General features: G+C 42.1%; 1 protein-coding gene across 1 annotated transcript in view; it reads right to left on the bottom strand.

The window, feature by feature from the left end:
* usp43b (ubiquitin specific peptidase 43b) overlaps positions 1–14,563 on the bottom strand; it is a 75,585-nt gene that overhangs the window by 6,582 nt on the left and 54,440 nt on the right. Inside the window, exons 9-12 of the mRNA XM_083976413.1 lie at positions 5,861–5,964; positions 3,530–3,607; positions 3,294–3,423; positions 521–863 (exon numbers count right to left, since the gene is read on the bottom strand). Of these exons, the coding sequence (XP_083832539.1) occupies positions 521–863; positions 3,294–3,423; positions 3,530–3,607; positions 5,861–5,964 (655 nt within the window). The remainder of the gene's footprint in view (positions 1–520; positions 864–3,293; positions 3,424–3,529; positions 3,608–5,860; positions 5,965–14,563) is intronic.

Raw genomic sequence — 14,563 nt, 5'->3', positions numbered from 1 at the left:
CTTCAATAACACACTTCATCAAATCTAAGTACCTTATTTAATAATGCTGAGAGATCTATAACCAAGATATAATTTCCAGCAGTCTTTTGATGTTCAGGTGAGTGAAGTGGTGTACTTCCACTTTGTTTGCCTGAGACATTTTACCAAGACTTGGCTGTTCCTTTTATTTGTGGTTCTCGAGGTCGTCCATCCCTTTTTCCTGTTTCAATTATCTTAATTCAATGATCGTACCTGATTCAAAATGTTGCTGCCAGTTTTTTTTTAAAACGCATTCTGCAAGTAAAAGCAACATCAGACCAATCCCTGCTGTCTGTGTTTCCAAAATCTCACCATGGCACTAGGTGAGTATGCAAAAAAAAAAAAAAGTGTTATATTTTGTTTTTTGTCTTAACGTCTTAGACATAATGTAACTATTATCAGTTTTACTATTTTTCAAACTATAAACTACTTGATATCTTTATGAATAAGCTGTAGTTATCATTATTTGTGGTGTAAATCACCGCTCAGAAGTTACTCAGACCTGTGTAATGTCCACCGTGCATTCCTCCATGGTGGTTGCACACAGCGTACAGATCGTACAGGAAGTCAGGAGGAGTGAGGTCTGGTCGGCGTGGCTGTTTCCACCCGGCTTGGAGAGGGAGCTGATTGGTGCCGTGGTTGCGAGTCACCATGTGAGGTGTCATGTCCAGGCTCGCCAGGGGGAAATGCACGAATGTGGTGAGCTTGTTCCTGCGCTCTCCCACCTGCCTGAAGCGCTTCAGGTGCAGGATCAGGATGTCGGGCAGCGTCCACAGGCTCATCTTCACCATGCCCTGCTGCAGCTGCTTACAGTGCGGGCACTTCCAGGCATCATCTGGGGCGAGCTGGCGGGGGAGAGAGAAGGAGAGGCAACAAAAACTGAAAATCTGTCTTTTTACTCCACCTCTTCCTGATAAATCAAGAGTTCTTTGTTTTTCTAATTCCCTTTAATTACACAGTTGGAAATGAGACTAAACCTTGGAAACGTGCAGTCTCTTTATATAAACCCCAATCAACTTCACTTTGGAGCAGGAAGTACATTTTGAAGCTGTTGCCATGGTTACTGCTTTTGTTCGCATTTCCCTCCTCACCCTAATTACCATCTTGAAGACTGTGGAGTGATGGATCATCGCATTGCACCAGGTCACTCGGGGAGTGTTTACTGTGAAGCTTTTCTCATGTTCTGGGTAAACATCCTGTTTCTTCTGCCAGTAATTCTCAGCTGAGACAGACACACACTGTACAGGACTGTGTTGAGACACAGACCTACAACAATTCTGTAACATTAATGGGACCAGTTGCACAGGACAACCAGATCAACTTGGCTCTGCTCCCAAAGACAACTGACCAGTGTCCGACCTGCTGATCAGTCGCCTCCTCCACAGAAACACTTTCCTGCCTGGACTGAGTTCAGTGTCTCACCCATGTTTGGAGCTCCACTGTGTGGAGTCGCAAGGTAACGACAACAACGACCGTGTCACAGCCGGTTGTTGCACACAATTCAGCACATCAGCAATTGATATGGAGCTACCTGTGAGCAATACCTCGGTGCTTTGAGACAGACAGTATTCAGGGACCACATCTTCCAAATTTTAGGAACAGTTTAAATTTTCAACCTCCAGCCCCAACAAATCTTTGTGTTTGTGTATTTTCACATCACACAGGGCCAGATCTACTAAGATCCCAGATAATGGGCGCTAAATTGCGTGCTCCTAGTAAAATTTTGCGTGTTTGGTTAGTGCACGCAAAATAGGTGATCTACTAAGAGTAACCCGCTAAATGAAGACACACGCAAACCGCAGTATTTAAATGAGGGTTTTGCGCGTGGTAATCGTTTCCGCCATGGAGAGTGTGGACAGAGAGCTGGATGGCCACAAACGCAGAATGAAAATGTGACCCGATGGATTAATAGAGGGGCAAATAAACATATTGTAGAGCTGCAGCAGAAGAAACGTGGGAGACTATGTGATTGGTAAAACAAGAATGAACAAAAGAAATTCTGGTTTATCATAAAACCTCGGCAAACAAGGAAGAGCTGCTCTGATCAGTGTTGGGCAGCAGGTGCCCACTCGGGTCTAAACGTCCTGACCAGAGGGATCAAAGACGGAGTGAAGGCAGCGGTGACGTCTCTCAGTCCCGGTCCCAGAGCTGAGCAGCCAGGTACTGGAGAGGGAGGAGAGGCGAGGAGCGCACCGGAGGAGAGACGTGCGTCGTGCGTAACGGTGCATAGAGGACTTTTAACACACCTGAAAAACTCAGCAGAGATATAAGAGCAATCCTTTAGTAGATCTGGCCCATAGTGTACACTGTTGACGGTGCAGTTTATTAGGCTACATGTATCCACAACTTTGTACGGAGTGTGGATTTGGAAATGTGTACAAAGTATTTTTGCTGCTTTAGTGGACTTTAGATGTTACAACGTTTGTGTTTTTGACTGTCTGAGTGTAAGAGTTTTAGTGAACATTGGTGTAACAAATTTAAAGAACTGTAATGTACTCTTTGTCATAAGGTGGTATGAACACAGCATGAGTACATCATATATTTCAGTTTCATTTAAAAAAAAAATGATAGTGGTTTTGAGTGCCCTGTCCAGCAGTGACTGACTGCTGATTCTTGATAAGCAGTTCTGAACAGTTTTACACGACATGTGTCGGTGTTGAATCATAAACACTGCGTGTGATGGCAATAGCCCACACAGGCTGTGGAGTGTTCAAACAGTCAACACGAACAGGCTGCCTTGTTCTTTTGTCTTAATCTATTTAAGCCTTCTCTCGATACACATTCATCCCTTACCTGAGCCGTTTCCATTTGATAGAAAGTAGTAAACATGCCAGAGCAGCTTTGTTTAAAATAGGCATTAAATAAACACTACAAACAACAAAACTATGTAAAACATAAATTAAAGATCCATATCACTCATATCTGCTCGTGGAGAGTTTGGTTCAAACCTTTATCGATAGTTACAGCTGCTGCAGGACGGCAAAACTGTTGTCCCGGTAAAATGATGAGAGACAACATGCAGTGTTAGTCACATCGCTGCTGCTATCACCAATTTACTATGAGGAAAGATTAAGAAAAGATTAACGTCATATTTTCAAAAACAGCAATCTGTGGTTCTGATAAGGCTTTTATTCCCGCAGCACCTTGCAAAAGGAGATTAGGGAGGATTCAGGAGGCTCAGTGTCACAGCACATGGCTGTTAATGTCTGTCCCAGGTAGCAGGTCTCTCTGATGACTCACACACACAGACACATACACACACACACACACGGTACCTGTTCCTCTTTGGTGTAGAGCTGGAAGCACTCATCCAAAGTGCAGCTGTACTGTTGGACATGCTGCTGCTGCTGATTTCTCACACTCTCCGCGTCTTTCACCACCTCCTCCTGGATGTTACCAAACAGGCTGCGTCCCGGGACATAAACATGTGTCAAGTAGATTGATGTCAGGTTAAAAGAGCAAAAACTGCTTCAGTAAACATGTGGCGGTCTGCAGTCGAAAACACACTGACCAGTCTTTGATTCTGTGCTCCCACTCGATGATGAGCTTGACGTGCGGAGGACCTCCCGAGCCACACATCTTCAGAGCTCTGCAGACAGAGAAAGTTTACAGCACCACCATCATTATCCGGTTCATTTGGAGTGCACTAGTGTTGATGCTTTATAACCACTAGGTGTCAGCGTTACCACACTGAACGCTGACAGTAAGAAGTGAATGACACTATTATTTGATGCTGGTGAACAAATCTAGTGTGTAGATGCTGCTGGTGTGAGAAAGAGAAAATGGGAGATACAATGTAAAAGTAATCTTTATGGACACTGGCATGGAAACCATAGCACTGCTTACAGAGGAGCAACTTAATCCTCACTAGCTGGAGTTCTCAACAACATCTCTCAAATTCCATGAGATTTAATTCTAAGATTATTTTGTCTAGCTACTAAATAGTTTCAATAAATGACATTCATGCTCATTAAGAGTAAATTTGGGGGATTTCTGGGTGCTGTTTGGGACACTAACCAAATTAGAGAATGTACAACAAGCAAATCTCAACTTAATTTGCAAGAAGCAAAGAAATCTGTTGGTGCTAAGTGAGAGAGCAGGGATCAATCAAAGGGCGTCTATTTATGTCGGTGAGTTTACACAGTAAATGATGTTATTCACTTTGAGAAGAGTCTACAGCCAGGCAAGGTTCAGGCTGCACCACACATTCATCCTTTGGAGCTAAATGCTAACATGCTGATGCTAAACAGGTTCACCATGTTCATGATCTTAGTTTAGCATGTTAGTATAGTAACATTTGCATCAAATGGTTGAAATCAAAGATGTGATGTCACTAAAAGTCAGGGGAAAGTCTGGGGTTTGCTCTCTGGAGACCATGAATGTCTGTGCCTCATTTCAGGACCATCCATAACTGTAGAGATATTTGTGCACAGGCCTCTGCTGTGTGTTAAATGGAGAAGTGTAAGATTGACTTTTTTACTGCAGAGCAAATTTACTTACAGGTACAAATTAAGTAACCTAATCTCATATCCAATTTGTGACCACAGTAGTCGACTGACCGTGGACGAAGAAATAAAGAAGCTACAGACGAGTTAGTTTGTAAATAGATAACAGTCATAGGTGCTGCATGAAAAACAGTAATGTGTTTGCTATTACACATAGACTCAGACGGTTTGCAGAGGCTGACAGGGCTGAACAAAGTACACTACAACACTTGCACTGTTACATTCTTGTACCGTTTGATGTGGGTTGACTTGGGCACAGAACACATTTCCGAATCATTAGAGTTCAAACACTATCATTACATTAGTTCCTAGGATACAGTGTGCTGCACATTTGCATTTCAAAGGATTTCAAAGACATTTGGCCCCATCAGCACCATTCAACGAATGACTGAACTGTTCTTAGCGACTACACAAATGGATGTCCTTTCAAGACTTTGTCAAAATGCCCGTTTGAAACAGCAATTCACTCCTGCAAGTGGAGGGCATCAGACATGCAATCACGAAAAAGGATTAAAATGTGTGTGCATTTCAGTCTGCTGCTGTAAAATAAATTGTATGACCTGCACAGCTGGTAGGATGTACACTAAGGGGAAGATGAGATATCAGACATCTGCTTCAGGAACATTCTGCACTGACTGTGTCAATCAAAAACAAATGCTGGACTTTAACAACTTTAACAGTCATACGTGTGCGTTTTACGTCAAAAAGATGTCTCTAGAAACTGGCTGCCTGCCTGTAGTTCTCAAGAAACACTTTATTAGATTAGATTAGAGCGGATTTAAATTGCATTAAAATTGATTACGTTAGATCAAATTTGAATGAGCTTGTGGGAACACTGGGTCATTTCAGTATTGAAATGTTTGAGCATGATACCAGTAATCCCACAACAAAAGAACACATTTAGAATAATCTAATAATCCTCTGGTCTAATAATAGGAGAAGGTAGTGTCCAGACAGCCAGTCAGCCAAAACGGTAACGGTCACTCTGGGCTGAATGCTCAGCCTGTTAACATCTGCAGAAATGCTCTTCTTTCCAGTATATACGTGGAAGTAGCATATGTCGAACAGCTGCTCTAGAAAATCGCTCTCGAATTAAACAGAAACACTTTTATTGGCCTGTATTTGGCTCTAGCTAGCACAGTCAACATCAGAAAAATATCTGTAATGTATGATGAGCTCTGATGATGGAGGAAATAATCTGTCAACACTTTAGGACAGCAGCATGTTACAAGACTTGTTTGGATGTGTTCATACTGATCAGCAGTGTGTGTGTGTGTGTGTGTGTGTGTGTGTGTTCTCTATTAACTTGATGTTTGGTGTATTTCCTGGAACCTCACCTGTCGACAGCAGGGTGGTAGAGCGGCCGCCCGTCCTGAGGTGACAGGTAGCTGTAAAACGCTGATCCTCCCACCACACGTATGTTGAACAGCACTCTGGTGTTCTGAGAGAGAACAACAAAAACACTGTAAAGCCATGGGCAGCAGGAATATATTAAAGGAGACATATTATGCCCCTTCTCCACAATTTAAAATAGTTCCCAGGTGTCTTAAAGACATGTCTGTGACATGCTGTGGTCAAAATCCCCCAAGGATCAAACATCACAGCTCTTTTCATCCGCTCAAAGCAGCCCTGTTCAGAACGCCTGGTTTCAGTGCCTGTCCCTTTAAATGCAAATGTACCACTGCTTGCCCCGCCCCACCCCTTCTACTGGTACTGGGTGGGGTTATGCAAATTCAGTTACATCACTGGAAGGCATCTGAGGGAACAGCTCATAAAACCACATGGATTTCAATCTAGGGAGCCTGCACATTGCAATTTTTTTTTTTGTCAACTCTCGCATTTTGGGGGCCGAAAGACAAGACAAACACCCAAATATATGTTAAAAATATATGTTTACAAAGTGATATTTCCATAATATGTCCTCTTTAAACTATGCAAGTCCGGTTGCTTTTCCGCTGCTTTGGTTACGCTCCTCTTGCCCATGTGCATTTGTTTACAACAAAGCCGGCGAAAAATCAATAAATGGAGCTGTGGATAACGTTACATAGCTAACATATACGATGTTATGACGTGTGTGTTTGTGTAGTCTTAACCGTCATAAACAAAAGATTATGGGTTATGGAGCGCGTTTGTGTTGCGGTGCGCAGAGACGAGAGCTGGGACACCGGGGCAGCGACTGAGTAACTACACTGATGTTGCAACGTTGGTTTTCAGCCATGAGATGCCAGGTGGAAGGCAGAGAGACTCCATTCTCGCTCGTAACAAGTCATGTAGTTAACTATCACAATTACTCCAGAGCTTTTTAATTAAGGTAGAATGTAGCATAGCCACGGGAGAAATCCTGCTTAGTTTGTCTTTAATGCTTTATTGCTGCACTTGTTTTCTACATAGCTTTAAACATCATCGGTACTCTGTATATTACCTTGATTCAATCGACTACAGCTGTACTTGTAACCAAACAACATTAGTCTGGCGAGCCAGACTCAACTCTAATTTGGCTGAGTCCCTAAAGACTCTTGCACAACAACCCAAACAAGCACCAGTGAGTATTGCGCCCACAGATCTGCAGTGTTACTGGGCTGATGATCAGCACTCGCAGGACTAAAACAAAACAAGAAAAGGAAATTATAACCATAACTATGGTATCCGGTCAATCTATTCTACTCTCCCATGTGGGGGCAGATTCACTCAATCATTTTTATCTCACATTTTGTTTGTATCATCAGTCAATGTCAGTCCGTGACTTTTTTTCCTGATTGAAATATCTCAACAACCACTGAATGCATTGTCTTCATTTTCTTGCAGATATTCATGGTTCTCTGGGGATTAATCCAAGCCCCGACTCCAGCAGGTTGTCATTTTCTGGCTTTCGGTGGCATTTCCACTGGACTGACTGCCGTTAAATGTTATTCATATGTTTGAGCCCTCCTCAGGATGAACCACAAAAACTTTAACCTTTCATCTGGTACCATCACCCCTTTAAATCTTGAGTCCTTTGGTTTAAATACTTGCAGAACATGTGACGTTTCCATCACCGCAGCTGTACCAGCGTGCCTACTGCTGAATGGTAAACGTCAGACTGCCAACTTAATGAACTCAAATGGTGAGCATGGTAAACATTATACCTGTTAAACTGCAGCATGTTGGGCTGTTATCATCTAGCTCAAAGCGTTGCTGTGCCTCAGTGTGGCCTCACAGAGCCTGTGGCGTGGCTCATTAGGGTCTGAAATGAGCACTGCCACCACACACTGATTCACCACAACAAATGATGAGAAATGTCACTACTTGTAGTTATGTGTTATTCATCCATCACGGTTTTGTATAACTGCTGTGAGATGCTTTCATAATGGAGAAATGAGACCACATATCTCACAATTTTGCAGCAGCAGCAGCGGCAGAAGTAATTTCATGACTTTTACTGTGATGAGATACTGCTGCTCAGTTTGGAGACTTTAGGCCATAAAAGTGTGAATTGAAATGATTTTATAATCCAATATGTGCGTGCAAAAAAATTTCGTACAGTTTGTCTATTTTATAATTACTTTTGTGTCTCTTCTTTATTTTTGATAAAGCAAAGGATGTGCAAAATAAAGGTGCAGTTTGGACACTGGCACATCAGCACAACCATTTTTACAGGCTTGAAATCACCATTATGCCACTATCATGCTCTGTCTCCCCACATTCACAGGCCACATACAACCAACAGCAAACTAGGCTTCATCTTATTATGAAAGGACAACACAAATGTTACAGTAATTATATCAAAACACTTAACCACATCCGCATCAGATGAACTGGGGCTGGTTTTTTAAAACCCCGACCCTGATCTATTCATCTTTCTGTGATTAAAAATAAAAAGGGCAAAAGCTTCACATTGTTAAACCACTGAAGGCTTGTCTTATTAACACCTTTTTCATGAACACAGTGATGTGGTGCAGAGCTCCCTGCCCGGTGTATCAGGTGCATGCTAAGTGCACTGTGGTATTTTCATTGCCGGTCTTCCCTGGAAAGAGGGTGTGACCAGAAATATATTATCATACATAATAGGTGGGCGTGTTAGAGGTTGTCACAATCATTGGTAAATCACTTTCTCTCTCACCTGTGTTACCCCAGGTAACCAGTGTTTTTTGTTGGAGACAAAAAGGGAGGAGAACAGATGCAAAGCTCCAGAATAATTTAATAACGGAGAAGTTTAGGTTTTAAAGGGATACGCTAACTTTTTTTTTTCGTGTCTTGCCTCACTCCCGAGTCCATGACAAGCAGATAGACACCATCCTTTTTACTGTGCGTGCAGTAACAAGGGAGAGCCCGTATCGCCCGTAATTAGCTTAGTTCAAACGCTGGAAGTGTATAGGTAGTGTTAGCCTGCCTCCACCTAAAGTCATCAGAGAAACTCTTCAGCAACTCTAAACGGACCGATCTTCGTCTCAGAGCTGACAAAACTCTCCGGTAAGGCATCTTGAGAGGTCGAGATCGGTTAAAACGGAGGGTTCAAGCAAAGACGGTTTATTTTGGTTCAAGCTAGCTACATCAAGGGTAGGGTAGGGTAGGGTAGGATAATCAACAGGGCCGATTATCGAGACTCAACAAACAAATTTTTCATAAACCTACAGATCTTGAAATTTAATGATCTTGTGGACTATAAAACTGCTCAAATTATGTATAAAGTAAATAATAATCTGCTTCCAGATGGTGTCCAGAGGATGTTTCAGACCCGAACCAGTAGATATGAACTAAGAGGGACTCATGTGTATACAAAAGCAAAAGTACGAACAAATGTGAAACAAAGATGTATATCAATTACAGGAGTCAATCAATGGAATAATCTAGAATTAGAAATCAAACTGTGCAACACACTTAATAGATTCAAAAAGTTATTTAAAAATAATATTATTAATAAATATAAAACTGATTTATAAATACCAGTGTGCTTATAAACTGCTGTGTGTAGAATATGCAAGGTTTTTTTTCTTTTTGTTGTTGCTCTGTAAAAAATTTTTTTTAAATTGAGTGAACGAAAAATGTTAATTTAAGAAGGGTAGGCAAAATAAGCTGATGCTTCAGCCTACACCTTTTCGGTCAAAGTCAATTGTTTTGCTTGTTGTGTTTTTGTTCTGATTTGTTTTGTATTTATACCTTTATATTTGTCTATTTTATTTGTTTTTATGAGACCGAAATAAACATAATAAAAAAAAAAAAAAAAAAAAAAAGGTTAGCTTCCTATTTCAAAGTAAAAGCACAAATTCTATCGTCATGGTTTTCTGTATGTAAAGGGCAACGGGTGTTTTATTTTGTGAAAGTAACCGGAAGTGCGTTGGTCACAACAGCTAGCTTGAGTAGCGCCGAATTTGTCCCAACAAAATTGTAAACAGCTGGTATTTAGACAAATTAACGACACACTGCTGAACTAAACGGCTACTTTCTTGCCTAAAAATGTTTGAAATGTTGATAAAGTGATATATTTACAGAGTTTAGAGCTAAAATGAAATCAGCTTCTGACTGCTGATTTCGGCTCGGGTAGGAGGCAGGCTAACACTACCTATACACTTCCAGCCTTTGAGCTAAGCTAATTACGGGCGATACGGCTCTATCTCCTTTGTTACTGCACGCACAGTCGAAAGGATGGTGTCTATCTGCTTGTCATGGACTCGGGAGTGAGGCAAGACATGAAAAAAAAATGTTGGCGTATCACTTTAAAGTTTAAAACTGTACATTAATTAATAAAAAGCACAGTTATTTTGTAACCGTCTTCTCCTTGTTGCACAAAATCTAAAGAGTGGATCTGCTCAGAGTAGTCGTGGATTGACAGTGCACAGCATCACTCCCGTTAGAGATACCTGTCGCCTTCCTGCTGTGAATTGCAGAGCCGGTAAGAGTTCACTGGTCTTTATTCTGATTGGTTGACATTTCAGCTGCTTTGTCTGTATGATCACAGGTCAGCTGGTTGAAAAATATAAATAAAGGTGGTTGTGCGGTTTTATTAACGTTTATGTCTATCCTATAGAGCAAAAGTGTGCGGAGCAGCAAAGTGCACTCACCAGCTACATGCAGTTTACCAGCACTCTCATCACCACCTCTCCCCTCACTGTGGTGCACAGCAGCTCACCAAGATAACAAACTTGCGCTTCAGTGCAGGAAAATACCAGCTCACCACCGAGTTTCACGCTGTGCATCAGTCCAAAAATAGAGCTCTTAATGATAAAAATCAGTCTTTACAGCAAACACTGAAAAACATGTTTTAGTAACAGCTATTTGTTGCTGCATTTCTCAAAACTGAAATTTCAAAAGGAGCTAAAGTGGGCCATGCTGAAATATCGACTAAGACCTGCACCTACATTTTAAGCTCACAGCAGTTTGAATCAACATGGAACACCTGTGTTTTCTGGCATTGGAAATACCATCTGACAGAAAGAAAAACATTAATAAACCCGTAGATAATTGACCTAATCTCTCAAAACATTCTTGACCGCATTGTAGTTGAGAGGAATACAAAAGAAAGAAAGAAAAAAACCAAAGTAATAATGTATTATTCCTCATCACCTGAAACACGCTCATATTGCTCAAAGATCTGCTTAGATTGGAGGCTTTAGGAATGAAGGAGTGCTCTACAAAAATGAAACTGATTTCCTTTTGGTCCAGAGAAATCTGATGTGTGTAGCTGCTGAGCCTAAACACAAACACCCACTCGAGCTCTAACGATGAGGGGCACAGTAAAGCAGATAGTAGATTCCTGGAAAATGTTCATATGATGAACACATGAACCCAAAGGAATGCATAACCCTCTGGAGCGGTTACACAACACTTCTGAATTAATGCGGCCTCACACATGCAATGTACCGTATGATTGAAAGTTTCGACCCGTTAGCTGCTGAAATATAGCAGCACTTTTACTTGTATATACTTCGCACTCACAGCAGGAGCTACTCCAAGACCAAGTAAAATCCTGCTCTCATTGTCTCAGTGTGAATACACATACAGTTGTGTGATTAAGACTGTATTATCCTTTCCTCAGTCTTTCAGCATCATGTGTTCGTGGACGCTGCAGGCATCAGACTCCCCTGCGGTGCTTCGGTGCCGTGTGTTGCTCATCAACTTTTCTAGCCCACATGTTCATTTCCAATCTGCTAGATGACATGTTTAAACCCAAAATGACTTTTCCTTCTCATTACAGACTTGTTTGGGCTCAATGTGGGTTTCAGTGAGAGGCTTGTATGTACATGTGAAGACCACCCAGGGAGTCCTGCTAATCCCGACTTCTCATGAGAAGGGTTTTTCTTCCCCAAAACATCGTCTGAAAAACGATATGATATATACATTTCCACACATTCCAAGGCTGTTTGAGGTGTTTGCAAAGCTACTGAGAGCTTCAACAGGAGGATTCACCAGGCCAGCGGATTAGATACTGTAAGTCTCGTGACTTGGTTTCAAGACTCTGAGCTCTGAACCTCTCCACATGTTGAGGCAGTAGTGTGAATGATGCTTGGGTGGTGGCTTCTTTTTGTATCACCAAAACCACTGAACACAAGAAGTAAAGTGCAAGGAATGAAATAATGAAGTGCGTTAGTCTGCTAAAACATAGGCTGAAAACGTCAGCCTGTTCAGCACCATAGTTTACTACCTGCAGGGTTAACTGTTTCCTCAGGGGTGAGGGCCATTTCACAACCTCAGACCTCCCATTAAAAATGTCCCACTCACCACTAGCACATTAAAGGTAGGGTTGGAGATCCTGGAAACAGGCCACATTTTGAAAATACACAAGTAAAAAGTCCCAGCCCCTTTCCTCAGACTTCTGTCTGAAGCCACGCCTTCACCTGTCCGCGCACACCTCACCTGGAGTGTGGCTTTTCCGCGGACGTCGGTGAAGACTGATCGTGCACGTGAGAGGAGAGAGAGAGGGAGAGAGACGGCAGCTTGATTGACACATCACGATCCAATTGACTATGTGACACTGTATGTGATTGGATGATGTTTTTTTAGGCTTGTTCGTTCCCCAGGCAATTGATTTTTTTTTTTTTTCATTTTTGTGAAAAAGCCTTTATTTACTCAGTTGCAATCGGGTGTTAAGAGGATTTCTAGCAGATTAGTGAAAAAATAATCCAGAATAAGATCTCCAACCCAACCTTTAACTGCTGGTGCACAATGCTAACAGTTCAAGTAAACATTAGCAGCTCTGTCCAGCGAGATTTCAGGAAGTGGTCACTAATTAACAGCAATCTTGTCATGTAAGATGGCATCAAGTTCCTCAGAGCATTTTCTCGTGAGGTCAAAAAAGAATCAAAGCATAAATCTGTGTCTGTTTGCAAGATACGCAGCTTGACATAGTTATGTTAAAAAAAAAAAGTTTTCCCTTATCATCATTCATATTACCTAGCTAGTAGTTAACTAAAACACTGTGGTTTAAACTGTGAGGTTGCTGACCTCGGGCTAGGACATGCCGTTATAGTGCATGATATCAATAATAAGACTATTTTACAAGATGAACTTCCTAATGCCTTAAAAATAAGATCATCTTATGTCCACATGATGTCCTGAGACAGACCTCACTCTCTGAACACCACATCAGTAAAGATGTGTGGCATCTTATTTCCTCTCAGTGGACGTTGACGCCCAGATAAAGAAGAATATGTGAAAGTAGAAAAAGAAACAGGGAACTGTAAACATATCATTGTTTGTGTGTATGTGAAAGGCAGCAAGTGTGCATGAGAGGAAAAAATTTTACAAATGAGCATCTGAGATCTGGGCTGACTCTCAGCAGTGTCGCCTCTGTCAGTGTGACTGCTGAGAAGAGGAAGAGAAAACCTGCGAAAATTCATGACAGCATCCTGTCAGTGTCGTCCATGAGCACGATGACTCCACAGACACTGGTGGAGAGAAAGTTTATAATGTTTCCGCCATGAGAAAATCCTTGGTTCTGCTTTCGACCAAGGTTAATGACTTCTGCGCCCAGTGAGGGTGCTGTGAGGTGGGGAATGTTTGTGGCATTGTTTGTGCCTGACAGGGCAAATGATCTCCAATTACAAGCCATGCAAGGAGCTCAGTGTTTCATTATGTTATTTCATTGTGTGTGTGTGTGTGTGTGTACAGTGGATTTACATTTGCCAGTGTTAACAGCATTCAGGGCCAAAACACACACTGTGTTACTTATCACATGTAAATCCCGACAGTGCAAAGCTCCCCCCATCACAAACGTGACCCTGTACTGAGCTTCCAGCTGAATCCTGGGCAGAGGATTCATCACAGTGGGTTTGTGTGATGGTGGTCACCTGACTGACTGTATCTAGTTCTGTAAGCAGCCATGATTGTGCTGTGGGACATTATACAGTCAGGTCTGCTTCAGTGAGCATCCAGCCAGCCGCTGATCAAAATCCACTCGTCAGTCGGTGTCAGTAGCAGGAAGACTGGCTGTCAGAGCGAGCGGCCGTGTTTTTTGTTTCTCAATTGCATCTTTGCTGAAGCTAAAATTAGACAGAAGCGGAGAAATCCACTTGTGAGTGTAATTCATTGACGCAAGAAAAACTACAGATTCTGTTGAGATGAAAGATTTAGAGCAAACATCTGCTCTGAGCATAGCTCCTTTCTTGGCAGAGGTAGGCTCCAGCAAACTGATTATACTGTACGAGCCTGGTTTTAATTAAATGGCTGACAGCATGGGGCACAAAGGAGACTACCGATCTCCAAGAGAGTTACTGAAAATGCTGCACCTGACTCTCCTCCTCTCTCTCCTGGCACTTCTCAAAGAGCACTGAGTAATGTGCAGCAGGCTGGTCAATGCGTTTCCCTCTCCAACCCAGCCCCTGTGTGGCTCTTTATTGCAGCTGTGACATTGATCAGAAATCAGTTTGACTACATGATTAACAGCATGCTACTGCACACAATCAAATGCTGAGACACAGCAAAAGTGAGCGAGAAGAAACACGCAAGACCGCTTGGACCGCTACGGCTACGGCAAAGTAAATCATTGATTTGACAGTGACATACAGCAGGGGCGCACTGGAGATAACTACGCTGTTGGCATGTCTGTCATTATGTCCCGACGTTGT

The sequence above is a fragment of the Trachurus trachurus genome (assembly GCF_905171665.1).
Source record: "Trachurus trachurus genome assembly, chromosome: 8".
Classification (NCBI taxonomy): domain Eukaryota; kingdom Metazoa; phylum Chordata; class Actinopteri; order Carangiformes; family Carangidae; genus Trachurus; species Trachurus trachurus.
Note: the sequence above shows the minus strand (reverse complement) of the source record. Positions and strands in the feature narration are given on the sequence as shown.